Source organism: Gorilla gorilla, chromosome 6, assembly GCF_029281585.2.
Source record: "Gorilla gorilla gorilla isolate KB3781 chromosome 6, NHGRI_mGorGor1-v2.1_pri, whole genome shotgun sequence".
NCBI lineage: Eukaryota > Metazoa > Chordata > Mammalia > Primates > Hominidae > Gorilla > Gorilla gorilla.
In genome coordinates, this window is record NC_073230.2 from 80,735,859 (window position 1) to 80,762,296 (window position 26,438).

The 26,438-nt window shown below is 45.6% G+C and overlaps 1 protein-coding gene across 2 annotated transcripts in view; it reads left to right on the plus strand.

The window, feature by feature from the left end:
• GALNT17 (polypeptide N-acetylgalactosaminyltransferase 17) overlaps positions 1-26,438 on the plus strand; it is a 584,160-nt gene that overhangs the window by 417,426 nt on the left and 140,296 nt on the right. For both annotated transcript variants that reach the window (XM_055392683.2, XM_004045535.5), the window contains exon 6: positions 23,460-23,577. In XM_055392683.2, the coding sequence (XP_055248658.1) occupies positions 23,460-23,577 (118 nt within the window). The remainder of the gene's footprint in view (positions 1-23,459; positions 23,578-26,438) is intronic.

The window sequence follows — 26,438 nt, forward strand, 5'->3', positions numbered from 1 at the left end:
TTCAAACTTAAGCCCGGCCTCTGGTTTCAGCCTGCAGCAGGAGTGAAACCCGCACTGAGAGAGGAGAGACTGTCACTATTTTCATTGATAATGAAAGCAGTTTTCTAATGATAGAGGAAGCACAATAAAAGCTATCTCATAAATGGCTTTTATTACCCATTGTCTAGTCTTTCCTAAACAATAGGTTATTAGCCATATGTAATAGGGATTGAAGCTAATTGTTTTCCTTATTTTTCAGATAAAGAAACGAGTTGTACACAGTGATTTTTTTAAGGACACTTATAGCACTAATATTGTGTGAATCGATTTAGTTGAGAGCCACGTGAGAGAGTTAAAAGTTCATAGAGGAGTTGGGCGCGGTGGCTCTTGCCTGTAATCCTAGCACTTTGGGAGGGCAAGGCGGGTGGATTGCTTGAAGTCAGGAGTTCGAAACCAGCCTGACCAACATGGTGAAACCCTGTCTTTACCAAAAATAAAAAAAAAATTTTTTTTTAATTAGCCGGTGTAGTGGCGTGCACCTGTAATCCCAGCTACTTGGGAGGCTGAGGCAGGAAAATCACTTGAATCAGGAAGGTAGAGGTTGCAATGAGCCAAAATCACGCCATTCCACTCCAGCCTGGGCAACAGAGCAGGAGTCTGTCTCAAAAAAAAAAAAAAAAGTTAATAGAAACTGGGAGCTTTGTTCATCTCTTTGTTTTCTTGAGTGGTTGAGATGCATTCCTGTCACACTGTGCCCCCAAATGACAAGGACAGCAACCTTTTTTTATGCTTTCTTGCCCATGGGTTATAGGGGTTTGGCCTTGTGGCCATGGGCCACACCATCTTTTCTTTTGTTGGGAGGAGGGAGGAAACTGGCTGGCCTTAGAGTTCAACATTGACAATCTGGTAGAAGGTAATTGAATCATGGTGGTAGGTTTCTCCCATGCTGTTCTCTTGATAGTGAATAAGTCTCATGAGATCTGATGGTCTTATAAAGGGCAGTTCCCCTGCATACACTCTCTTGCCTGCCACCATGTAAGACATGTCTTTGCTCCTCCTTCACCTTCTGCCACGATCATGAGGCCTCCCCAGCCATGTGGAACTGTGAGTCCATTAAACCTCTTTGTCTTTATAAATTATTCAGTCTCAGGTATTTCTTCATAGGAGTGTGAAAATGGACTAATACAGTGTCCTGTCTCTTCTTCCTCAGAGCGGACACCTCCAGAAAGGAATGCTTTCATTAAGGAAAAAGGCAGCCAAAATCCTGTTTCCATAGAGTCTTGTTTAATTCTTTGTGTTACGTCTCCATGTCATTATCAATGAATCAGCCTCCAGTGAAATAACCGACTGCACTTGTGGTTTACCTCACTGAGCCAGGAAGCCAGGGAGTGGGGTGTGTGGGAGAAACAGCTTTGCTTCTGAGCCTCTGGGGGTTATGGATAGGAATGCCCTTTGCCGGCTACTGGACCTGGTACTGTGGTGGCCTCTGTGTATATCCTTCAGTGTGCTGTGATCTTCAGGAGGGAAGGGATGATAGAGTCCACGTTTCAGCTGGCCTTTCTATTACTCGAGCAGAGTCGCCAGTCTTTCTGGATATATGTTCCTTTGTTGACTTGTTTCTGGAATGGAATTCCATAGGCTTTTAGACCTATATGGCTTGAAGAGGTGATAAAAGAAGGCATCTACAAGACCATTAGAAAAGATCTTGGCTGGGCACGGTGGCTCATTCCTGTATTCCTAGCACTTTGGGAGGCCTAAGGTGGGAAGCTTGCTTGAGCCTAGGAGTTTGAGACCAGCTTAGGCTACATAGTGAGACTCTGTCTCTACAAAAAGTACATGAGTTAGCCTGGCATGGTGGTGCATGCCCGTAGTCCCAGCTACTTAGGAGGCTGAGGCCGGAGGATTGAGGATTGCTTGAGCCTAAGGAGTTTGATGCTGTAGTGAGCTATGATCATGCCATTGCATTCCAGCCTGGGCAACAGAGCGAGACTCTTTCTCATAAATAGATAAATAGGTAGATGAATAAATATATTACAATATACATTAAGACTTCATGTAAGTTTCATTATACCAAAAGAGTAATTCTTTTTTTCTCCTTGAGTTGTGTTAGAAAAAGTTCTTTTCTGTTATCACAGCTTAGTATATGCCAGGCCCAGGAGGGAATGGGGTCATACCAAGCCCCTGGAAGAATTTTGGAGGAAAAAGAATCTTGTTCTGTTTCATGGGTCTTCTGGGAATGCAGAAGAGGAGGATCCGAGGGAAAGGAGGTTCTGAGAGAAAGTAGATTCTCTCCGCAAAAGCATCCAGAGAAAGCATGTGGCTTTCTCAGCTATATTCTGACCCTGCTCAAGTAATAACCATGTTTCAACCTAAAACCGTCTCCTGCTTGTCTTTCAATGCACAGAGCTCAACATACTTTAAAGACCGAATAATTAGAATGTACTATGTACAAAATAACTACTAGCTCAGATGAGTCCTGCCCCAATTTAAAATTGAGAACAGTGAGTGCTAGTGTTATGTTTTTAAATGAAACTAAGCAAAACCACTTCTTTTCTGATTATAAAAGTCAACAGGTTCATTGTAAAGGCATGGGAAAAAATTTAAAGAAGAAAATAAAAGTATCCCACAACCTTACAACCTAGAAATAATGATAGGTAACTGGTTTAGCATATTACCTTTTATTGACCTGTATATAAATAAATATTGGGTCATACATAGCTATGATTGTGTTTTGACTTTATAACTAGCATTATTACATGAGCTTTTTATGATATCATTCAGTTGTTTTTTGTTTTTTTGTGTGTGTTTTTTTGTTCTTTTGAGTTGGAGTCTCGCTCTGTCCCCCAGGCTGGAGTGCAGTGGCGTGATTTTGGATCACTGCAACCTCTGCCTCCCGGGTTCAAGCAATTCTCCTGCCTCAGCCTCTTGAGTAGCTGGGACTACAGGCCTGTGCCACTGCGCCCAGCTAAATTTTTTGTATTTAATATAGACAGGATTTTGCCATATTGGCCAGGCTAGTCTTGAACACCTGAACTTAAGTGATCCACCCACCTCAGCCTCCCAAAGTGCTGGTGGGATTACAGACGTGAGCCACCATGCCCAGCCTTCATTCAGTATTCTTTATATGATGTTTTAATAGCTGCATTCATTTTATCATGGGACTGTGCCAAAATATACTTAATTATATCCCAATTGATATAAATTTAGAAGATTTTAATTTTTTCATTATGATCAATAATATTTTGATTTAAAGTTTTGTACAAAAACTTTTTTTAAATCTCTGATTTTTTTTTATTTCCCCTTCTGGCTTTTTACAAGATTTTGCCTTTGTTTTTAAATTTCCCATTATGATGTATCTAAGAATAGATTTCTTTTTATTTGTTCTGCTTGAGATTTGTTGAGCTTTGAATATATGGGTTCATTTCCTTCCTCAATTATGGGACATTCTCATCTATTATATCTTCTAATATTTCTTCTGCCTTGTTTACTGTCCTCTGGGATTTCACAAACTGGTGTCAGATCTTATCATTGTATTATTTATGTTGCCTACCCTCTTTTATGTATTCTTCATCTTTTTCTCCCTCTGTGCTTCATTCTGCATAGTTTCTTCTGTCTTAGCCTCTAGTTCATTAATGCTCTCTTCAGTTGTGTCTAATCTGCTGATAAATGATCCACTGAGTTCTTCATTTTTGAACTTTTTGATTTTAGATTTTTCTCTTTTTCCTTTTTCAAATATGTTGTGCTACTTTTTGTGATTTCCAGTTTCCTGCCAAAAATTTTAAGCTTGCTTTTTAATTTTCTTAAGCACAGTAAACATAGATGTTTTCCAATAAGTCTGATAGTTCCAGTATCTGGAAGTCCTGTGCCTCTCTTTTGTTGTCTGTTATTTTCACACAAGTCTAACTTTTGGCCTCTTGATTCCTAATGCTTTTGATTGTCTTTGATTAGGTGTTAGAGATGTTAGCTACTGTGTTTGAAAAAGTTATGTATAGCCTGGGCAACATAGTGAAATACTGTCTCTTAAAAAAAATACAAAAAGAAATTAGCCAGGTGCATGGCACAGACCTGTAGTCCTAGCTACTTGGAAGGCTAATGCACTGGAGCCTGGGAGGTTGACGGTGCATTGAGCTATGATCACACCACTGCACTCCAGCCTAGGGGATAGAGTGAGACCCTGTCTCAAAAAAAAAAAAAAAAAAAAAAAGAGAGAGAGAGAGAGGGAAAGCAAGAGTTATTTGTCAAGTTAATTTGTAACCGAGGACGGTGTTATCTGCCTCTAGTGAGAATTTTCGTTTACTTCTGCCACAGCCTCTGATTCCCTTAATGGAAATGCAAGGTGTGAGATTTTCTGGGCTTCCCAGAGGAAATGAAGTGAGCTTGCAGTTTGGGAGAGAGGCCAGGTTGACTTCCAGGTTGCTCTTTTTTTTTTTTTTTTGAGTCAGGGTGTTGGTTTGTCGCCCAGGCTGGAGTACAGGGGTGTGATCTTGGGCCACTGCAACCTCCACCTCCTGGGTTCAAGCAATTCTCATGCCTCAGCCTCTTGCATAGCTGGGACTACAGGAGCATGCCACCACACTTGTCTAATTTTTGTATTTTTAGTAGAGACGGGGTTTGGCCATGTTGGCCAGGCTGGTCTTGAACTCCTGGCCTCAAACAATCCACCCACCTTGGCCTCCCACAGTGCTAGGATTACAGGCGTGAGCCGCTGTGCCTGGCATATAGCACTTGTTATATGCTAGGAAGGCACTTTACAAATTCTGATACTTTTAGTTCTCCTGAGAACCTTATACAATAGATACCGTGCCCGGCTGTGACTCTTTTTTTTTTTTTTGAGATGGAGTCTCACTCTGTTGCCCAGGCTGGAGTGCAGTGGTGTAATCTCGGCTCATTACAGTCTCTGCCTCCCAGGTTCAAGTAATTCTCCTGTCTCAGCGCCCCTCGTAGCTAGGACTACAGGCCCGTGCCACCACGCCCGGTTAATTTCTTGTATGTTTAGTAGAGACGGGGTTTCACCATGTTGTCCAGGCTGGTCTCAAACTCCTGACCTTAGGTGATCCGTCCGCCTCGGCCTCCCAAAGTGCTGGGATTACAGGAGTGAGCCACTGTGCCCGGCCCACCAGGTTACTCTTAAGGGCAGACCTTTTGTATTTTAGCCAAAAATGAAGGGTGGTTTACCAGGTTGCCCATTATTAGTGGGCACTGAAACCCAACTCTCGGCTTTCTGGCCTTTTGAGGTGGCTAGAAGTGCAACCCAGCCTCTCAGTCCCGCTTTGTGGACTGGAACACACCTCAAGGTAGAAGGAAACCCAGTTGCTGGGCATCTGTCTCCCTTTTCCAGTCTCGGCCAGAGTTCAACCTAATAATTTTCATTTTCTTCATCTACAGTGGTTTTATTAAGATCAAAAAATTTTATCCAGGCTGGTGTGGTGGCTCATGCCTGTAATCCTAGCACTTTGGGAGGCCAAGGTGGGCGGATTGCCTGAGCTCAGAAGTCTGAGACCACCCTGGGCAACATAGCAAGACTTCATCTCTTAAAAAAAAAAAATGCAAAAATTATCTGAGTGTAGTGATATGTGCCTGTAGTCCCAGCTACTTTGGGGGCTGAGGCGGGAGGATTGCTTGAGCCCAGGAGGTTGAGACTACAGTAGGCTATGTTCGCACCACCTCCCTCCAGCCTGGGGGACAGAGCAAGACCTTGTCTCTTTAAAAAAAAAAAAAATTATCCTGCTTTTTTAGTTTTTTTAGGCTATAGAGTTGGTCCAAATTACATCATCTGACAGTCTCAGAGGCAGAAGTCATTATTATCCTTTATGATAAATTCCTAAGAGTAGAATTTCTAGGTCTAAGACATGTATATTTTTAAGGCTTACGAGACAGATTGCCAAATTACTTTCCAGAAAAGTTGTTTTTCATATTGAATCCTTGTTCTTTTTCTTCCCTTCTCCTAAGTATCTGTTGGTGTCTCAAAGTTCTGTTCATTCTTCTACAGTAATTTAAAACCTGTAACACAATTTAAATTTTAGTTGCAAGTCAGATGTAAGAAAGGGTGACTTTATTTTTCCAAATAAGAATTCAACTTGCTCTCCAGCCCTCGTGTTCACTGATGATGGAAAAGAAAACTAATCTTTTTGTTTCAAGGTAACTCAGTTTCTTCCCATTGAAAACTCCATCTCTTTCAGGACAATTGCTCCATTAAATCGAGATTTCGACAGGCTGTTATTTGTTAAGGGTTGCTCTTCCCCCTTGAAAGTTCTCCCTCTCCCAGCTTTCCTCTTAAATAGTGCCTGGAAGCAAGGGGAGCTGGTGCTGCCTCGGGGCAACGAGAGAGGTGTCTGGGCTGCGCCTGTCTTCTGAGACCTTTCTGGCTTCTGTTGACACCTCCCAATCTTGAGTTTTGTCCCTTCTGTATTCATAGCCGATGTCCTTGGCCCTGCTCCTGAACTTCAGGCAAGATATCCACCCAGTGGGTACCCTCCTGTCCCCTGACTCCCTTTGTGAACCAACCTGTCTAGTTCTTTGCTTCCTGATATGGTTTGGTTCTGTCCCCACCCAAATCTCATCTTGAATTGTAGCTCCTGTGTGTCGTGGGAGGGACCCAGTGGGAGGTAGTTGAATCCTGGGGACGGGTTTTTCCCGTGCTGTTCTCATGATAGTGGATAAATCTTGTGAGATCTGATGGGTTTATGAAGGGCAGTTTCCCTGCACACTCTCTGTTGCCTGCCACCATGTAAGACGTGACTTTGTTCCTCCTTTGCCTTTCGCCATGATGGTGAGGCCTCCCAAGCCATGTGGACTGTGAGTCCATTAAACCTCTTTCCTTTATAAATTACCCAGTCTTGGGGTATATCTGTATTAGCAGTGTGAGAACTGACTAATACACCTCCCCTTCGCCTGGGGTACTTGGGAACTTCAGGATTTCCTACAGGCCAGGAGCTGGCTGTGGGCATTTAGAGCATTATTTTAGGTCCTCTCTCTGCCTAAACATCACTCCACCATTCCTGCCCCACTGCCCATAGCACGCTGCAAGACAATTGCCTCCCGCCAGAGTGCTAGGCAGGAAGCAAAACATCCATCTCTTTGCCTTCCCATCCTCAAACCCATTTGCAGATTTCTCTACCCACTCCCTGAATTCCAACGTGAGCAGTAGGGTGAGGCTGAAACTCCCCCAGGAGAGACCTTCTCTTATGTCTGTCTCTTCTGTCTCCAGACTTATTCCCCAGCCCAGGGAGAATTAGCTTGTGTGTGTGTCTGTTTTGCATTGCTCTAAAAGAATATCTGAGGCTGGGTAATTTATAAAGAAAAGAGGGTTATTTGGCTTATGGTTCTGCAGGTTGTACAAGAAGCATGGCGCCAACATCTGCTTGGCTTCTGGTGAAGGCTTCAGAGATCTTCAATCATAGCGGAAGGGGAAGGGGGAGCCAGCATTACGTGGTGAGAGAGGGAGCAAGAGAGACAAGGGAGGTCCTAGAGTCTTTGTTAACAACCAGATCTTGCTGAACTCATTACCACAGGGAAGGCACCAAACCATTCATGAGGGGTCTGCCCTCATGACCCAAACAGGTCCCATCAGGCCCCACCCACAACTCTGGTGATCACATTTCATCATGACATTTGGAAGGGACAGACATCCAAATTATATCAGCCTTTTGGGGCACTGGAACTTTCCCATATGTCAGTACTTCTCAATCCTGATTGTGCTTTAGAATCAAATATGGATGTCGACCAATCAAACCAGTGTCTGGGAGTGTGCCTGAACAGAGGTCATTTTTCAAGATTCCCCAGGTGATCCTAAAGTGAGCCAGCAGTGAGCCCAGCAGCTTTGTCTTACTGAGCTCATTACCATGGGGAGAACGCCAAACCATTCATGAGGGGTCTGCCCTCATGACCCAAACACGTCCCATCAGGCCCCACCTATAACACTGGTGATCACATTTCAACATGAGATTTGGAAGGGAGAAACATCCAAATTATATCAGCCTTTTTTGGCATTGGAACTATCCCATATGTCAGTGATTCTCAACCCTGGTTGTGCTTTATAATCAAATATGGATGTAGACCCATCATCAAACCAGTGTCTGGGAGTGCACCTCAACACAGGTAAGTTTTCAAGATTCCCTCGTTGATCCTAAGGTGAGCCAGCGGTGAGCCCCACGGCTTTGTCACAACCACCATCCTCTGGCTTCACCGGTCTGCTGTCCTTAATATCTAAAGGGAGGCTTTTGGAATTTAGCAAATGCTTTTCTCTCTCTGATGCACGGCTCGTGCACTTGAAATCCGGGCTTAGGGACTATTGCTTCAGCAGTTAACGTCAGGAATCTATTTTATAGTCACAACAGAAAATTAACATCTCCTTTGCTTTCTTTCTATCTCAGCTCTGACAGTCTTCCCCTAGATCAAGGCTAACGACTGCCTCTGGATGAGATAGCAAATCCAGCTTAGAAAAAGCCCATTCATATGTTTCAAAATAAATTATTATACTCTTTTATTTGACTACTTTCTTACAACTATTTTGCTGCTACTGTAGCCCTTAAATACGCAAGGCCATCAGAAAGCTGTCTTCTTGCCTGAATCTCATTTGGTTCCGAGAACAATTGCTGTCACCTGACTGTCCTTGGGTAAACATCATAGGCCAATGCTGAGAAGTGTTTTAAAAATCAGATTTGTGGAGCTTATTGTATTTGCTGAAGTGGTGTTAAGGAGACTTGGTTAAGGAGACCAAGTCACTTAGTAGAGAAATTTCTCTTGGGTCTTAGTGGTCAAGTAACTATCTTTCTCTTATAAAAAATCTTTTAGACACTGCAGATCCAGCCAACGGTTCTATCTACAGTGGGGATGAAAGAGCTTAGAGCTGAGTTTGTGGCCCACTGTTATTAAATATGTAATATGTCAGAGCCTGCATTTTGTCTGCTAAACTCACCCTCGGCATCATCTTTTTTATTTTTTTATTTTTTGAGACAGAGTCTTACTTCATCACCCAGGGTAGAGTGCAGTGGCGCTCTGCTCTCGGCTCACTGCAGCCTCTGCCTCCTGGGCTCAAGTGATTCTCCTACCTCAGCCTCCCGAGTATCTGGGACTACAAGCTTGAGCCACCACACCCAGCTATTTTTGTTTGTTTGTTTGTTTAGAGACAGGTTTTCACCATGTTGGCCAGGCTGGTCTTGAACTCCTGACCTCAGGTGATCCACCCACCTTGGCCTCCCAAAGTGCTGGGATTATAGGCATAAGCCACTGCGCCTGGCCCCCTTGACATATCTTATTTTGCTCTTTGTCCTCTAATTCCCAATTAATTATTTTTATTTTTAACCTTTTTGAAGTGACGGGTTCTTTCTCTGTGGCCCAGGCTGTAGACTCCTGTGCTCAAGTGATCCTCCCTCCTCAGCCTCCGGAGTAGCTGGGATTACAGGTGCACACCACCAAACCCAGCTAATTTTTTTTTTTTTTTTTTTTTTTTTTTTTTTTTTTTTTTGGTAGAGATAGGTCTCTCTATGTTGCCTCACTGGTCTCAAATTCCTGGCCTGAAGCAGTCCTTCTACCTCAGCCTCCCAAAGCTCTAGGATTACATGCGTGAGCCACCACACCTGGTATTAATTACTTTCTTTTCATTTTGTTTTATCCCATAGTGCCTGCATTGATATAGGATGTCCTAAAACATTCTCAGAAAACTTCTCCACCATGCAAAAATCTCAATACTCTTTCTTTCTTTTCGGAACCCTGTTAGTGTTGCTAGCCTGATGCCATTCTCGAATGTACATCCTAAAGCTTTTATCAAAGTTGTTCTTGCATCAGCCCTGGAAGTTGAAGAGGGATTATTGCCCTCCTTTTACAGATGAAGAGGAGGCTGATCCATCTTTCAAGACTTTCTCTTCACATGAGTCCGCATTCATTCTTTCAAAGTTACCTTCCTAGCTGGGTGCAGTGGCTCATGCCTGTGATCTAGCAATTTGAGAGGCTGAGGTGGGTGGATCACCTGAGGTCAGGAGTTCGAGACCAGCCTGGCCAACATGATGAAACCCTGTCTCTAATAAAAAATAAAATTAGCCAGGCCTGGTGGCGTGTGCCTGTAATCCCAGATACTCGGGAGGCTGAGGCAGGAGAATTGCTTGAACCCGGGAAATGAAAGTTGCAGTGAACCGAGATCACGCCACTGCACTCCAGCCTGGGTGACAGAATGAAACTCTTAAATACCCGGGCGCAGTGGCTCACATCTGTAATCCCAGCACTTTGGGAGGCCAAAGCAGGCGGATCACTTGAGGTCAGGAGATCGAGACCATCCTGGCTAACATGGTGAAACCCCATCTCTACTAAAAATAACAAAAATTAGCCGAGCATGGTGGCGGGTGCCTGTAATGTCAGCCACTCAGGAGGCTGAGGCAGGAGAATGGTTTGAACCTAGGAGGCAGAGATTGCAGTGAGCTGAGATCACGCCACTGCACTCCAGCCTGGGCCACAGAGCGAGACTCTGTCTCAAAAACAAAACAAAACAAAAACACAATCACCTTTCTGCCAGTCTCTCCCAGTCCAGAGACTGTACTCTCCTCCACGGCTTCATCTTCTAGCACAGAGGTTGGTGAAATTTTTCTCTGATTGGCTGGATAGTAAATCCAGGCAAAATCAAGGATATTATGTGGGTACTTATAAACAAAGTGCAAAACCTGATTTCTACAAATATTTTATTGACAAAATCCAAAATGTAACATTAATGAGTCTAGGTTTTTTTTTTTTTTGGTAATCTGGGTCTACTAATGAGAACATTTGAATTTTCATGTGTACAGGTGACATGTTGCTTTGTTTAGGTTCAAAGTTAGTGTTCCCATCATCATCAAATCAGTTATAAGTGTTCATCTGTTAAAAAAAATCCTTAATTCTCTGGCCAGACAAAAACAGGCAGTGTAGTTTGTTGATGATGCCTGTTCTAGACCTTTCTCTTTTTCTTTTCCCCAAATGTTCACTCAACCATGTCTCATCTCACAAGATAGCTAACCAGACACTTTAAAATATATATACACAGTATATATAAAGTGTCGATGGCTGACAACAGCTTAATGTGTCACCACTTCTTAAGAAGCATAGCGCATTTACAAAAACACTCTTCCAAGGCTTATTTGCAAATCAGTTTCTCAAAGCTTCAAGGAAATATGATTACCAAAAAGTAAAAGTATTATCCCGAGAAAATTGCTTATAGGGAATATCTTACTAGGGAGTTTCGATGTGGATCTTTGTTTTAATAAAACAAGCCCAGACAGAAATCAGTCAGCCAAGGAAATGAGTTTTGAGACTGGCAACTTCAATCCCCACTGGCGTTTTTTTCTGCATCTGTGAAAATTCACACCCCACAGAGATGAGCGCTTCCTTTATCCTACAAGCGGAAATGTTCTTAATTCCTTGACAGTTCACTTTCCAATCTGAAGGAAGTTGTTGTTGCAGCATGAATTATCTTTTCAGCAACAAAGGTGAAAGTGCTACTTCCACTTAAAGGCAAAGCACTGGCCTTTGGGTCCTATTTTCTTGGGAGATTATTTGTGAGCTGGATGCAGTGTTTGATTGTTTTAAAAGGCAGCGGACTTGTCCTTTTGGTATTTGTATGTATAGCAGAGGCAATTGGAACTCTGGGCATTAAATTACCGTAATGTGCCAGTTGAGAATTCTATTCAAGCCAGCCAACTCCTTCTTCAAAATTATATTTTTAGTGTTTAGCAGCTGCAAGTTCCCAGAAGTCTTCAAAGTGGGATCACTTATTTCACCCAGTGCAAGAGCTCTTAGCTGCTGCCAGTATGAGATGATCTGGTCTGGGAGGCAGTTGGGTACCTGGGAGGGGCAAGAGATCAGGGGCCCCCTGGGTTGCCCTTAGTTCTGCACTTATTTGCATATGCTTCCCCTTGGTCAGGTTATTGAACCTCTGAGCCTCAGTTGGAAAATGGGGCTAATAATATCTACCAAATGGAGCTGCTTTGAGGATTCAAAATAATTATGAATCAACCAGGCGCAGTGGCTCACAGCTTTAATCCCAGCATTCTGAGAGGCCATGGTGTAAGGATCGCTTGAGGCCAGGAGTCGGAGACCAGCCTGGGCAACAGAGTGGGACCTTGTTTCTACCAAAAGGAAACAATTCGCAGGGCATGCTGGTGCGTGCCTATAGTCCCAGCTATTTGAGAAGCTGAGGTGGGACGATTGCTTGAGCCGGGAGATCGAGGCTGCAGTGAGCTGAGATTGCACTACTGCACTCCAGCTTGGAGTGCAGGTTCTTTTTTCTGTCTTATGTATTAAAAAGAAACACATTTTCAACATTAAAAACAAAAAAAAAAATCAGCCAGGCGCGGTAGCTCACGCCTGTAATCCCAGCACTTTGAGAGGCTGCGGCGGGCAAATCGCGAGGTCAGGAGTTCCGAGACCAGCCTGGCCAAGATGGTGAAATCTCATCTCTACAAAAATACAAAAAATTAGCTGGGTGTAGTGGTAGGCGCCTGTAATCCCAGCTACTCGGGAGGCTGAGGCAGGAGAATCGCTTGAATCCGGGAGGCGGAGGTTGCAGTGAGCCAAGATCATGCCACTGCGGTCCAGCCCAGGGGACAGAGTGAGACTCCATCTCAAAAAAAAAGAAAGAATCACAAATTGTCCTAAGGTAGCAGCAGATGCATTGAGATGCCCAGTAAAGGATGCTGTTGGTCTCAGTGATGTGCTCCTATCTCATTCTCCTCCTCCTTCCCTGCCTGGTCTTTTGGCCACCGTGGCTTACCGTTATCCCCGCAAAACAGGATCCATTTGCTTGGGGAGTAACAAGCAACTCTCCATGAGAACACAGGCTTTGATCAATAGGGAATTGATCACTTGTCACAAGGAAGGAGAGCATGGGAGTATCCTCCAAAGCAGTGTCTCCCGTGGGAAAGTGACAGGAGGGTTTTATGGAATGATGGAGAGGGGAGAGGGTGTGTCATCACGTGCAGAGGAGGGGTCCCAGTGGCGCAGGCACAGGGAGCCATCATGCCTTCGTGCCAGCACCCAGGTTGCAGGTGATGGTAACGGAGCTGTAGCTCTCTTTAGCACCGTCATGAGAAAGTTCACTTGAGTTCATCTGTAAATCACTGGGGGAGGTCTGTCAGGAGGCGGTGTTAACCAACTAGGTGACCATATAGGGTTTAGGAAGAAACAGGCTTTAGGGCAGGAGCCTGTAAAACAGGCTGATTGCTCAAATTGAGTGCATTCCTATAATCCCTGGAGACCCTGCCTGTTTGCTTACAATACTGGTGCCTGTGCCAGTGGGTATAGATTGGATGTGTGATACAACCAAAGAAGGGCAACATCCGCATTGGACATTTATTCTAGTGTATTAGGAGATGGTGTAAAAGAATTCGCCGTTGCTGATATAACAAAATGCACTGAAATGAGTGAATTTGTTTTTGTTTTTGTTTTTTGAGACAGAGTCTCGCTCTGTCGGCCAGGCTGGAGTGCAGTGGCATGATCTCGGCTCACTGCAACCTCCACCTCCCGGGTTCAAGCAATTCTCCTGCCTCAGCCTCCCGAGTAGCTGGGACCACAGGCATGCACCACCATGCCTGGCTAATTTTTGTATTTTTAGCAGACACAGGGTTTTGCCATGTTGCCCGAGCTGGTCTCGAACTCTGACCTCAGGTGATCCGCCCACCTCGGCCTCCCAAAGTGCTGGGATTACAGGCATGAGCCACCACACCCAGCCTGAAATGAGTGAATTTGCATTAACTAACCTACTGATTGCCAAAGAAGTTGGCGGTACTACCAAAACACTCAGTACTGATTATACCTTGAGGGTTGGATTTGCAGACATTCATACCAGGACAACTCCAGGGGTGAGGATGAGTGTTTTGCACGTGGGACCTTGGAATGAGAAAGTGCTTAGCAAACAGCTGAAGCAGAACTAAGACCAAAGAAAACGGCAGCCTGTTTGAGTCTGAGGTCAGAGAAAAGCAGCAAGTCCCAGCAGGCCAGTGGGAATCAGGAAATAGAAAATAGAGTCAGCCCCTGATCCCTGGGTCAGGAACCATCATCATGATAGAATTTGGAGATATGGCTGCCAGAGAACAGAGACCAACGGGTGGCTGGGGTCTAAGAGAATGTCAAGAGATGATAGGTGTCAGGGAAAAGCAAGGGTAAGACATGACACCACCAGGACTTGTGCCCAACAGTTGACTGAGACAGCGAGCCACATGGTGACAAGCAGGCATCCAAGCGGGAGAATGTCACCAAACAGGGGAATGAGGGGTGGGTGGAAGACACTGGTCCAAAGGGGCTGCCTTCTGGTGCATTCTGGAGATAGACACTCCCCTAATTTACAGGCTATGGATCAGCAGATTTTGTTTTGTTTTTTGTCTTTTTTTTTTTGAGATGGGGTCTCGCTCTGTCACCCAGGCTGGAGTGCAGTGGTGCGATCATAGCACACTACAGCCTCCAACTCCCAGGCTCAAGTGATTCTCCAGCCTCAGCCTCCCAAGTAACTGGGAATACAGGTGTGCACCACCATGCCTGGTTATTTTTTTAAAAAATTATTTTTGGTAGAAATACATAGTCTCACTATGCTGCCCGGTCTGCTCTCAAACTCCTGGACTCAAGCAATCCTCTAGCCTTGGCCTCCCAAGTGATAGGATTACAGGTGTGCACCACTGCATCTGGTTCAAAGTCTCTGGTTTCTAGCTCCTTCTTTTCTCTCCACCACTGGAGCCTGCTCTTCCCATACCTACAGCCTCACTCATTGATGTACAACACAGGGACACAAGCCTTCAACCAGAAATCATTATTATTACATTGTAATATATAATGAAATAGTTCTACAACTCACCATCATGTAGAATCAGTGGGAGCCCTGAGCTTGTTCCTGCAACTAGAGGGTCCCATCTGGGGGTGATGGGAGACGGTGACAGATCATCAGGCATTAGATTCTCATAAGCAGCTCTCAGCCTAGATCCCTTGAATGCACAGTTCACAACAGGGTGTGCACACCTATGAGAATCTAATGCCGCTGCTGCTCTGACAGGAGGCAGAGCTCAGGCGGTAACGCGAGTGATGGGAAACCTCATCTGTCAGTACAGTTGAAGCTTTACTCACTTGCCTGCCACTCACCTCCTGATGGGCAACTTGGTTCCTAACAGGCCATCAACTGGTGCTGGTCCATGGCCTGGGGGTTGAGGACCTCTGGTATAGAGTAGCCAGGCGAAAGGATCTATAGGGTTGATGGCTGGAAAGGAATTAAGAGAGGCAGAGATGCCAAGGAAGAACTTGTACTTAATTCAGAAGGGAATAGTGAGCCACTGAAGGCTTTAGAGGAGGGGAAGCATCTAGAATGCAGATGAGTCCTTTTTCACCTATGAAAAGAAAACACAATGAGCTCAAGAAAGCTGTATATGTCTTGGTGCAAATATCGGGCTGCCACCCTCTTCTCACTGTCTATTCCTTTTCTGTCATTCAGTTGGAACTGTTGTGTGTGTTGCATATATTTCTGTAACAGCACCAATAAGTGATTATTTTTAATTTCTGTTCTTCTCTTCTGTAATGGAGCTATTAGGCTTTGGCAGATCCCTTAATATGATTATCATTTTTGAATGATTTTGAATTGAAGTGTTTGCACTCATGGTCGTAATCGCAGTTGACTTTGAAGGATGAGGCTGGAGACTCACGTTCTCTGATCTCTTCAGCCTGCAAGTGGTATCAACTGCAGCTTCCACAGCTGGGTAGGTGGTGGGGACACCTTGGAAGGGAAGCGGCAGTTGTGCTTTGCTCCTGATTGTCAGGATGAAGTGGCTGGCCTGCCACTCACGAGGCAGGTGCCAGATGGGATGGGTGGTAGCTTCCTGTTGGAGGACTGCCCCTCCCCAGTCAGAGGACAAGGACAGCTCCTCATTTATCAGTCCAGGCAGGTAGCTCCAGAATACAAAGCAGGTGCCCACTGAGCTCACCAGCAACACTGACTGGCCTGTCCGTGGGCAGATATGTCTTTTTTTTTTTCTTTTTAAATTTGTTTTGAGACAGGGTCTCACTCTGTCACCCAGGCTGGAGTACAGTGGTGCAATTGCAGCCTCAACCTCCCAGGTTCAAGTGATCCTCCCAACTTAGGCTCCCAAGTAGCTGGGACTATAGGCACATGCCGCCACACCTGACTAATTTTTTATTTTTCATAGAGACAGGGTCTCACTATGTTGCCCAGGCTGGCCTCAAACTCCTAAGCTCAAGCAGTCCTCCCACCTTGACCTCTTTAAAGTGCTGGGATTACAGGTGTGAGCCACCATACTTGGCTAATTTTTTTATTTTGTGTAGTGATAGAGATTTTTGTACTTTTTGCTTTGTTGCCTGAGCTGGTCTCAAACTCCTGAGCTCAAGCGATCCTCCTGTCTCAGCCTTCCAAAGTATGAGGATTACAGGCATGAGCCACCCTGCCAGGGTGATATGTCCTTTCATTATTTAATGTCCTCCACAATGATCCAGTTAGACATTAGCCATGTGGCAGGGGTCTTGTCAGCTCCCAGCACTATAGGGAAGGCTTGGTGTTTGCAGAACAGCGGCTTTCTGCTTCCAGGGAGGGTCACCTGCTGGGGCCAGTTCCAGTCTCTCCTTTCCAGCCTCTGTCAGGCTCTGTAAGCAGATTTTGATCGTGACGGGCAATTTTCTTTCTTTTTTCTCTTTTCTTTTTTTTTTTTTTTTTTTTTTGAGATGGAGTCTCACTCTGTCACCCAGGCTGGAGTGCAGTGTGGCATGATCTCTGCTCACTACAACCTCCTCCTCCCAGGTTCAAGTGATTTTCCTGCCTCAGCCTCCCAAGTAGCTGGGATTACAGGCGCCTACTACCATGCCCGGCTCATTTTTGTATTTTCAGTAGAGATGGGGTTTCACATGTTGGCCAGGCTGACCTCAAATTCCTGACCTCAAGTGATCTGCCCACCTCAGCCTCCCAAAGTGCTGGGATTACAGGTGTGAGCCACTGCACCCAGCCAGTTAGGACAATTTTCCTGTGACACCAACAGCGACCATCGTCACACATTCATTCCACATCCCCGCTGCACTGGGCTTACCTTCTGTCCCTTCATCTGTGGGTTCTGATGAGGCCCGCCTGGGACACAGGTGGAGCTCTGGTTTCCCACAGCCTCCTGGGCACCTCTGGGCTGCTGACCTGCCCTGGCCTGGTTTGAAGGAAGACATACCAAATGGAGACCTCACCACTTGGTTGTGAGAAATCCCAGGACTCATAGAGAACCCTGTCATGTGTGCTGAGCAGAGCTGTTTCCAGCAGAGAGGGGACTCTGGGCAAGTCATGCTGCGAAGCCTTCTCTCATTACCACACACAGCCGCAGACACCATCCAGATAAAACCCAGTTACATTGAAGTATCAGGCTGGGCTGGGCACGGTGGCTCATGCCTGTAATCCCAGCACTTTTGAGAGGCTGAAGCAGGTGAATAACTTGAGATCAGGAGTTCGAGACCAGCCTGGCCAACATGGTGCAACCCTGTCTCTACTAAACATACAAAAATTAGCGGGGCATGGTGGTGGGTGCCTGTAATTGCAGCTACTTGGGATGCTGAGGCAGGAGAATCGCTTGAACCCAGGAGGCGGAGACTGCAGTGAGCTGAGATGGCGCCGCTGCACCCTAGCCTAAGCAACAGGGTGAGACTCCATCTCAAGAAAAAAAAAAAAAATCAGGCTCCTGACGGGGAAAGATGTTGCCCAAAGGGTAACTGAGAGGGATCTGAAGAAGAGGGAGCCTGTCTACTCCCCTCCTCAGTGAAGGTGATGTGATGAGCTTCTGATCCCTGTGTCTCCTCCCCTCTTTCCTCTCTCCTTTCCTCTCCCCTTCTCTCCTCTCCTCTCCTTCCTCTCTCTAGCACTTCATCCTGCTCTCCCTCCTCCATCTTTCATCCCTCCCTCCCACCCCTAGTTAGGGCACACTCCCCTGATACCCAGTTGGTCCCTGAAGCATCATGGTGCTCTTCCCTACCAGGAGTCCTCCCCAGATCTGTTCTGCACATTCATTTACTCAACAGTATTTGGTGAGTGCTCTAGCTGCTGGAAATACCACGAGAAATGACAGGCATAACTTCTCTGCTCTCAGGGAGATGCCTGAACATCTGGTGGGGTAGAAGGCTCCACAGCCACAGCATGGTCCCACAGGTACAAACACAAATCTCTGAGTCCATCAGTCCATAGTTCTGGACCAGACCCAAGACGCTGCATTTTTTTTTCTCTTCTCTTTTCTTTTTTTTTTTTTTTTGAAACGGAGTCTCGCTCTTTCCCCCAGGTTGGAGTGCAGTGGTGTGATCTCGGCTCACTGCAACCTCTGCCTCCTGAGTTCAAGCGATTCTCTTGCCTCAGCCTCCCAAGTAGCTAGGATTACAGGTGCGTGCTACCAGGCCTGGCTAATTTTGTGGGTTTTGTTTGTTTGTTTGTAGTAGAGATGGGGATTTTCCCATGTTGGCCAGGCTGGTCTTGAACTCCTGACCTCAAGTGATCTGCCCACCTTGGCCTCCCAAAGTGCCGGGATTACAGGTGTGAGCCACACCACACCTGGCCAGAAGCTGCATTTTCTAAGGAGTTATTGGGTTGATGCTGATGCAGTCAGCCCCTAGACTGGCCTCTGGGAAACAACTTTTCTGCACACAGGGCAACACCCAAAGCCACCGCTTTGGGAGAGTTTGTGGCCTGGGCGCTTTCTGTGATTTTAACTACCCTGTTTGCCTCTGAGAGGTTAGAAAGCAGAGTCTTAGAGCAGGGTCTTCACTACACACTCTTGTCAATGCTAGGTGTTTTCAGACTCCAAGAATAGGCCTTTGGGAGACTTTTTGTAACTTATCAGAATTGCTTGACGTGCTCAGAAACGCCCTCTAGAAAATGGAGCTAACACCGAGGACATCTCCCTGTCCTCTGCTTCTGTGCTGATGCCAGCATACCCAGAGACCTGTGGCACTAGCATATCTCCATAACTCGGGTAGACTCTGATTCCGGCTCTTCCAGAAGGAATCTTCCCTGTAGCCTTCCTCTTCTGGCTGCGAGATAAAGCTTTTTTTTTTTTTTTTTTTTTTTTTTTCCTGCTCTGGATCATAAGTAGGAGGGGTTAGCGTAGGTTATCATCACCATTTGGTTGCAAAGAACGGAAACTTATCTAACACTGTTTATGTGGAGAAGGACCGATTGCAAAGACACAAAGGACCCTCCTGTAACTTAGGGGCAGAGAGCAGAGCCAGGGCTCTCAGCAGATGGAAAGCCAGGATTCCTGGGTGGCCAGTCACCCCCACGCCCATGTAGTCTCCATTGTACATCTGCCTCCTCCTTCTGCTCAATCATCCATGTGCATGGAGCCCCTCAGGAACTGCTCACAATGGCGGCCTGAGCCCTGAACGCGTGTGAGCCTATTGAGTTCTAGCTCCCAGAGCTGTCTTCATTTCCAAAGCCACCCCTTCAGGAGAAACCTAATTCCAAGCTTCAGAGGAAACATAATTTGTCCTGGCTTGGGATCAGTGCTCATTTTCTGGTTTGGTTAACTGAGGCCAGGGAATGGGCTCATTTGATGCTTTTCCAGACTAAAGGTCAGGCTGCTTCTCTAAAAGGCGCTAAGAGCTGGGAGGAAATGATAGACATTAGAAGCCATGCTTTCCCCTGGCATAGTCCAGGGTGGCCCTGCTACACCAGCAGGAGCAAGGTTCCGTTTGCATAAGTGTGATTGGCATGAGATTTCTGTAAAAACACAGAAGGGCACCTCCCAGTAAGAAGGTGAAGGCACATTACTTGTTGAGCTCCTGCTCTGTGCACTGGGCCCATTGCAGGTTTTCTTTTGTTTAATCCACACAACAATACCCTGTAGAGATTTTTTTGTTTGTTTGTTTGAGACGGAGTCTCGCTCTGTCACCCAGGCTGGAGCGCAGTGGTGCGATCTTGGCTCACTGCAGCCTCCGCCTCTCAGGTTCAAGCGATTCTCCTGCCTTAGCCTCCTCAATAGCTGGGATTACAGGTGCACACCACCACGCCCAGCTAATTTTTGTATCTTTAGTAGAGACGGGGTGTCACCATGTTGGTCAGGCTCAAACTCCTGACCTTGTGATCCGCCCACTTCAGCCTCCCAAAGGGCTGGGGTTACAGGTGTGAGCCACCGCACCCAGCCCCTTGTAGAGATTTAACAAGAATCTAGAGTGCTCCATTGACTTATGCAGTTATAGTCTTCAGTGGCAGCACCAGCGTTTAACTACACATTTCATGCTTGTGCCACCACTGAAGGTGAATGAAGAGGCTCATCCACTGCTGCCTCACCACATGGGTACCAAGTGGCTTTCCATGGAATCAGAAACCTGGATGCGAAGGTCGAAGTCAAGTTAGAAGTCATAACCAGCCGATGAGGGTCTGAGACTACGGTCCACCCTTTGGCTCCAAAGAATTCCATCTAATAGCTTCCTGGTGGCCCCAGTGGAGTTTCAATGGACCTCCTGCGTGAGGTGTCTCTTTTGCCCAGGGAAGCACCTTAACAGTGTTTCTGGCCTTTGGCAGTGGGGGCATTTGCCAGTTCTTCCATGAAGCCTTTTCTAAAGCGTGCAGTAAAGCAAAAGGGCTAAAATCAAGGGCTTTGAAGCCAGGCAGATGCTGAGTTCTATTCTGTGACTCAGGGCAGGTCACCTAATCTCCGTGTGCCTCAGTCGTTCAGTGGAGATGGTTCTGCCTCTTTCAGTGGATTGTGGCAGTGCATACACGAGATGTGCGTGGAAAGTGCTTTGCATCTTGTGGTTGAGACAAATTGCTAAATAAATAGTTGCAATGACAATACTAATTTTTGTATTATTCTTATATTCACTCTTAGTTTCTCGGATGACAGAGGTATGTCTTCTATTTTCCCATCTGCTACAGCACCAGCAAAATGCCTTAAACATCTTTATCTCCATGTGTACCCAATGTTTAGCTCCAAATTACAAGTGAGAACATGCAGTCTTTGGTTTTCTGTTCCTGAGTTAATTTGCTTAGGATAGTGTTCTCCAGCTGCATCCGGGATCTAGAGTACATCCAGCTGTAGCAAAGGGCATGATTTGGTAGATGCTGAGCAAATATTTACTCAATGAATTTATTATGTAAGGGTGACTATAAAGTCTGGAAACAGAGGCAAAAAGATATAATAAATTATCTGTTGATGCTATACTACAATGCACAATGTAATACAATACAATACTTAATATTTATCAGTGTGGTTTTTCTAATTTACAATGCATGGTCCCATGCATCATACAACATTGCAATGAACGTGGTAGAATAATGCAGCATTCCTGTCAACCACTGCACATATATGCATGTGCGGTATTGTCTCACATGATTTATCGATTGATTGATTGATTGATTGATTGATTTTTGAGACGGAGCCTCACTCTGTTGCCCAGACTGGAGTGCAGTGGTGCGATCTCAGCTCACTGTAACCTCTCCCTCCCAGGTTCAAGCGATTCTCCTGCCTCAGCCTCCCGAGTAGCTGAGACTAAAGGCACGCACTACAATGCCTGGCTAATTTTTTTATCTTTAGTAGAGACGGGGTTTCACCATGTTGGCCAGGATGGTCTTGATCTCCTGACCTTGTGATCCCCCTGCCTCGGCCTCCCAAAGTTCTGGGATTACAGGCGTGAGTCACCGTGCCCGGCTCTAACATGATTTTTTAAGAATTTTGGATACAAGAGGTACACGTGCAGATTTGTTACATGGGTATATTGAGTGATGCTGAAGTTTGGGCATCTGTTGATCCCATCACCTAAATTGTGAACAGAGTACCCAATAGGTAGTTTTTCAACTCTCCCCTCTCCCTCCCTACCTGCTTTTGGCGTTCCGAAGTGACTATTGTTACCATCTTTATGCCTGTGTGTACCCAATGTTTAACTCTCACTTACAAGTGAGAGCAAATGGTATTTGATTTTCTGTTCCTGCATTGATTTGTTTGTTAGCTCGGTCAGAAGATGCATTGCATTTTCTAAGGAGCTGTTGGGTTGATGCTGATGCAGTTGGTCCCTGGACTGAACTCTGGAGAACAACTTTTCCACGCTAGTCTTGAATGCCTGTGTCCATGCTGCAGCAAAGGGCATGATATCGTTCCTTTTTATGGCTGCATAGTGTTCCATGGTGTATATGCACCACATTTTTTTTTTAACCCAGTCTACAGTTGATGAGCACATGGGTTGATTTCATGATTTTGCTATTGTGAATATTGCTGCAATGAACGTAGGAATACAGGTGTCTTTTTGGTAGAACTATTTATTTTCCTTTGGGTAGATACCCATTAATGGGATTGTTTGGTTGAATGGTAGTTCTATTTTTAGTTCTTTGAGAAATTTCCAAACTGCTTTCCACAGGGTCTAAACTATTTTACACTGCCACCAACGGTGTGTAAGTGTTTTCTTTTCTCCACACCTTGCCAACATCTGGTGGGTTTTGTTTTTTTGGTTTTTTTTTTTTTTAACTTTTTAATAATAATTGTTCTGACAGGTGGCCTCACATGGTTCTTGTCTCTAATTTTCAGTAGGTCAACTTGTGCCTTTAGCCTTCCCCAGAAGAAACAACCAAGCGGATGAATTTATACAAAAATAAAATAATCCTTTGTCCCGACTTCATGATTACTCTACACATGCTCTCTTTGTCTCTCCTGCTGAGACCTCCTCTCTGCGGGCTGAGGTCATCTCCTTGCCATTTATGATGGATACCTTTAGGCACTAGGATGTGTTTCCTCCCTGAGTCTTCTCCCTTCTCTAAAGACCCCACCCTGGTCCACTTTCTTCCAGCATAACGTGGAAATTGGAGCCCTTGCTTGCAATCTTCCTCTCTCCAGTTTCCCATTGCACTCCTAACTTGTTCATTCTCTTTTTCCTGGGGTGGGGAGTGGTGCATCTTGCTTCTCACCTCCGAGCTTCTTTGAGACTGCACAAGGACCCCCCATCCCATCACTCAGCTGTCAACAGAGTGCAGCAGGGACCGCTTCCTATGTGTGCAGACGCCATGGGATACGGGAGACCAACCCTTACCCCATCTATGAGGGAGCCGCATTATCCCTAGATGCTTTTGAAGCTAAAAGACAGCCTCACAGGCTGGGCACGGTGTTCCATGCCTGTAATAGCCTTACAGGCATGAAAAACAAAACAAAACAAAAAAAAACAGCTTTACAGAGAAACAGAGAGAGGAGGTGTGGGAATTGAGGGAAGTGACTTGATCTGCTAGGCTGGAACCAGTACATGCTAGGCTGGAACCAGTACATGCTAGGCTGGAACCCAGTACATGCTAGGCTGCAACCCAGTACATGCTAGGCTGGAACCCAGTACATGCCAGGATGGAACCCAGTACATGCTAGGCTGGAACCAGTACATTCTAGGCTGGAACCAGTACATGCTAGACTGGAACCAGTACGTTCTGGGCTGGAACCAGTACATGCTAGGCTGGAACCAGTACATACTAGGACGGTGCCTATGGAAGGGCTTCTGGCACTGACACCTCAATGAGCTTCCCTTCTTTCTCCCTCCCGCAGGACCCCAGCCATGATAGGCTGCTCGTTCGTGGTCAACAGGAAGTTCTTTGGTGAAATTGGTCTTCTGGATCCTGGCATGGATGTATACGGAGGAGAAAATATTGAACTGGGAATCAAGGTTTGTGACATGGTGTCCCTTCCTCTTGGTGTGTCCATGTTTGTGAGCAGAGCATCTTGGTCATCCATGGGGTGTATTTAAAGCTTCTTACAGCTGATGAATGACAGATTCATTTACTCCGCCTTGTTCCTGGGGGATGCATGAGCTGCACTGTCACCCCTCCTTATGTAGGGAAACCTGGGCTTTCCCCTGTCTAAAAGTTGGCTGATAGGTTTCATGCCATGGCTACCCACTCTGGGCATTAGCTGGAGAGGGTGGTTCCCACTCCCATTCAGTTTTGGTCTCTCCTTAAATTTTTCTTAAATGATCTCCTTAAATTAATATTTTCAGGCCAGGCACAGTGGCTTATGCCTGTAATCCCAACACTTTGGGAGGCCACGGTGGTGCGATCACTTAAGACCAGGCATTCAAGACAAGCCTGGGCAACAGAGCAAGACCCTGTCTCTACAAAAAATAAAAAATTAGCCAAGCGTGATGGTGCATGTCTGTGTCCCAGCTCCTCTGGAGACTGAGGTAGGAGGATGGCTTGAGCCCAGGAGTTCGAGGCTGCAGTGAGCTATGATGGCATCACTGCACTCTAGCCTGGGCAACAGAGCAAGAGAGACCCTGTCTCTCTCACAAAGGCATTTGTGGTTTAGTTTTTACATCCGCAGATTTATTTTTAACAGTTTTATTGAGATGTTATTGACATATACAGATTTTGGTGGCTCACACCTGTAATCCCAGTGACTTGGGAAGCCGAGTCAGGAGGATCACATGAGCCCAGGAATTCAAAACCAGGCTGGGCAAAGTAGGAAGACGCTGTCTCTACGAAAAATAAAAAAAAAAAAAAGCTCATATATATAATCCCAGGGACTTCGGAAACCAAATCAGGGGGGTCACTTGAGCCCAGGAGTTTAAAACCAGCCTGGGTGACATAACAAAACCACCATCTCCACAAAAGATAAAAAATTAGCCAGGTATGGTTGTGAACCTGTAGTCCCAGCTACTCAGGAGGCTGAAGCAAGAAGATCGCTTGAGCCCAGGAGTTCAAGGCTTCAGTGAGCCATGATTATGCCATTACACTCCAGCCCAGGCAACAGAGCAAGACCATGTCTCATAAAAACAAACAAACAAACAAACAAACAAAAACTACATGTTTAAGGTGTACAGGTGATGTTTGGATATACATATATACATTGTGAAATGAGCACCACAATCAAACTGAGTGACACATCCATTACCTCCATCTAATTACCACTGTGTGTGGAGGCTGGTGAGAAGATTTAATTTAAGATCTATCCTCTTAGCAAATTAAAAGTCTACAATACCATATCATTAACTGTGGCCACCATGCTGTACATTAGATCTCCAGAAATGATTCATTTTGCTTTGCAGTGACGTGGCAGGAAAAGTCTGAGTGTGAGGCTCTGCAGGCTTGGTGGTGATGGTGGTAACTGCTTAGCAGGCAAGACTGTGTGGCTGTCCCCAATCCCTAAAGCAAGGAGGGGACTCCTGGGTCCTTCCCCAGCAGCACAGTCCTGTCCACCAACACCCCTGTACCACCAGATTGTGGGATCATGTAGATTCTCCCTTCACTCCCTATTTTTTGTTTTTTTATTTATTTTATTTTATTTTATTTTATTTGAGATGAAGTCTTGCTTTGTTGCCCAGGCTGGGTGCAGTGGCGTGATCTTGGCTCACCGCAACCTCCATCTCCCAGGTTCAAGCGATTCTCCGGCCTCAGCTTCTCAAGTAGCTGGGATTACAGGGACGTGCCACTGCACCTGGCTAATTTTTTATATTTTTAGTAGAGATGGGATTTCACCATGTTGGCCACACTGGTCTTGAACTCCTGACCTTAGCTGATCTTCCCGCCTCGGCCTCCCAAAGTGCTGGGATTACAGACATGAGCTCCCATGCCTGGCCATTAATTAATTAATTAATTAATTTATTTATTTATTTATTTTTTTGAGAAGTAGTCTCGCTCTGTCGCCCAGGCTGGAGTGCAGTGGCGCGATCTCGGCTCACTGCAAGCTCCACCTCCTGGGTTCACGCCATTCTCCCACCTCAGCCTCCCAAGTAGCTGGGACTACAGGCGCCTGCCACCATGCCCGGCTAATTTTGTTTTTGTCTTTTTAGTAGAAATGGGATTTCACTGTGGTAGCCAGGATGGTCTCGATCTCCTGACCTTGTTGATCTGCCCACCTCAGCCTCCCAAAGTGCTGGGATTACAGGCGTGAGCCACCACACCTGGCCTATTTTATTTTTTATTTTTTTCTTTTAACTTTCATTTTAGGTTCAGGGGTTCATGTGCAGGTTTATTATATAGGTGAATTGTGTATTACCTGTATTGATAATTGACACCTCAATGAGCACAGATTGGTGCACAGATTATTACCCAGGTAATAAGCATAGTACCTGATAGGTAGTTTTGATCCTCACCCTCCTCCCACCCTCTGCCCTCAAGTAGGCCCCAGTGTCTATGGTTCCCATCTTTGTGATGATATGTGCTCAATGTTCAGCTCCCACTTATACATGAAAACATGCAGTATTTGGTTGGATGTTCCTGCATTAATTCTATTAGGATAATGGCCTCCAGCTCCATCCGTGATCTCCTTCTTCTTACAGCTGTGCAGTATTCCATTGCATACATGTACAACACTCTCTTTACCCGGTCTGCCATTGATGGGTATTTAAGTTGATTCCATGTCTTTGCTATTGTGAATAGTGCTGCAATGAACATACGTGTGCATGTGTCTTTATGGTAGAATGATTTGTATTCTTTTGGGTCTGTACCCAGTAGTAAATGAGATACTGGGTCAAATGGTAATTCTATATTAAGTTCTTTCAGCTGTTGTGGAAGGCAGTTTGGGAATTCC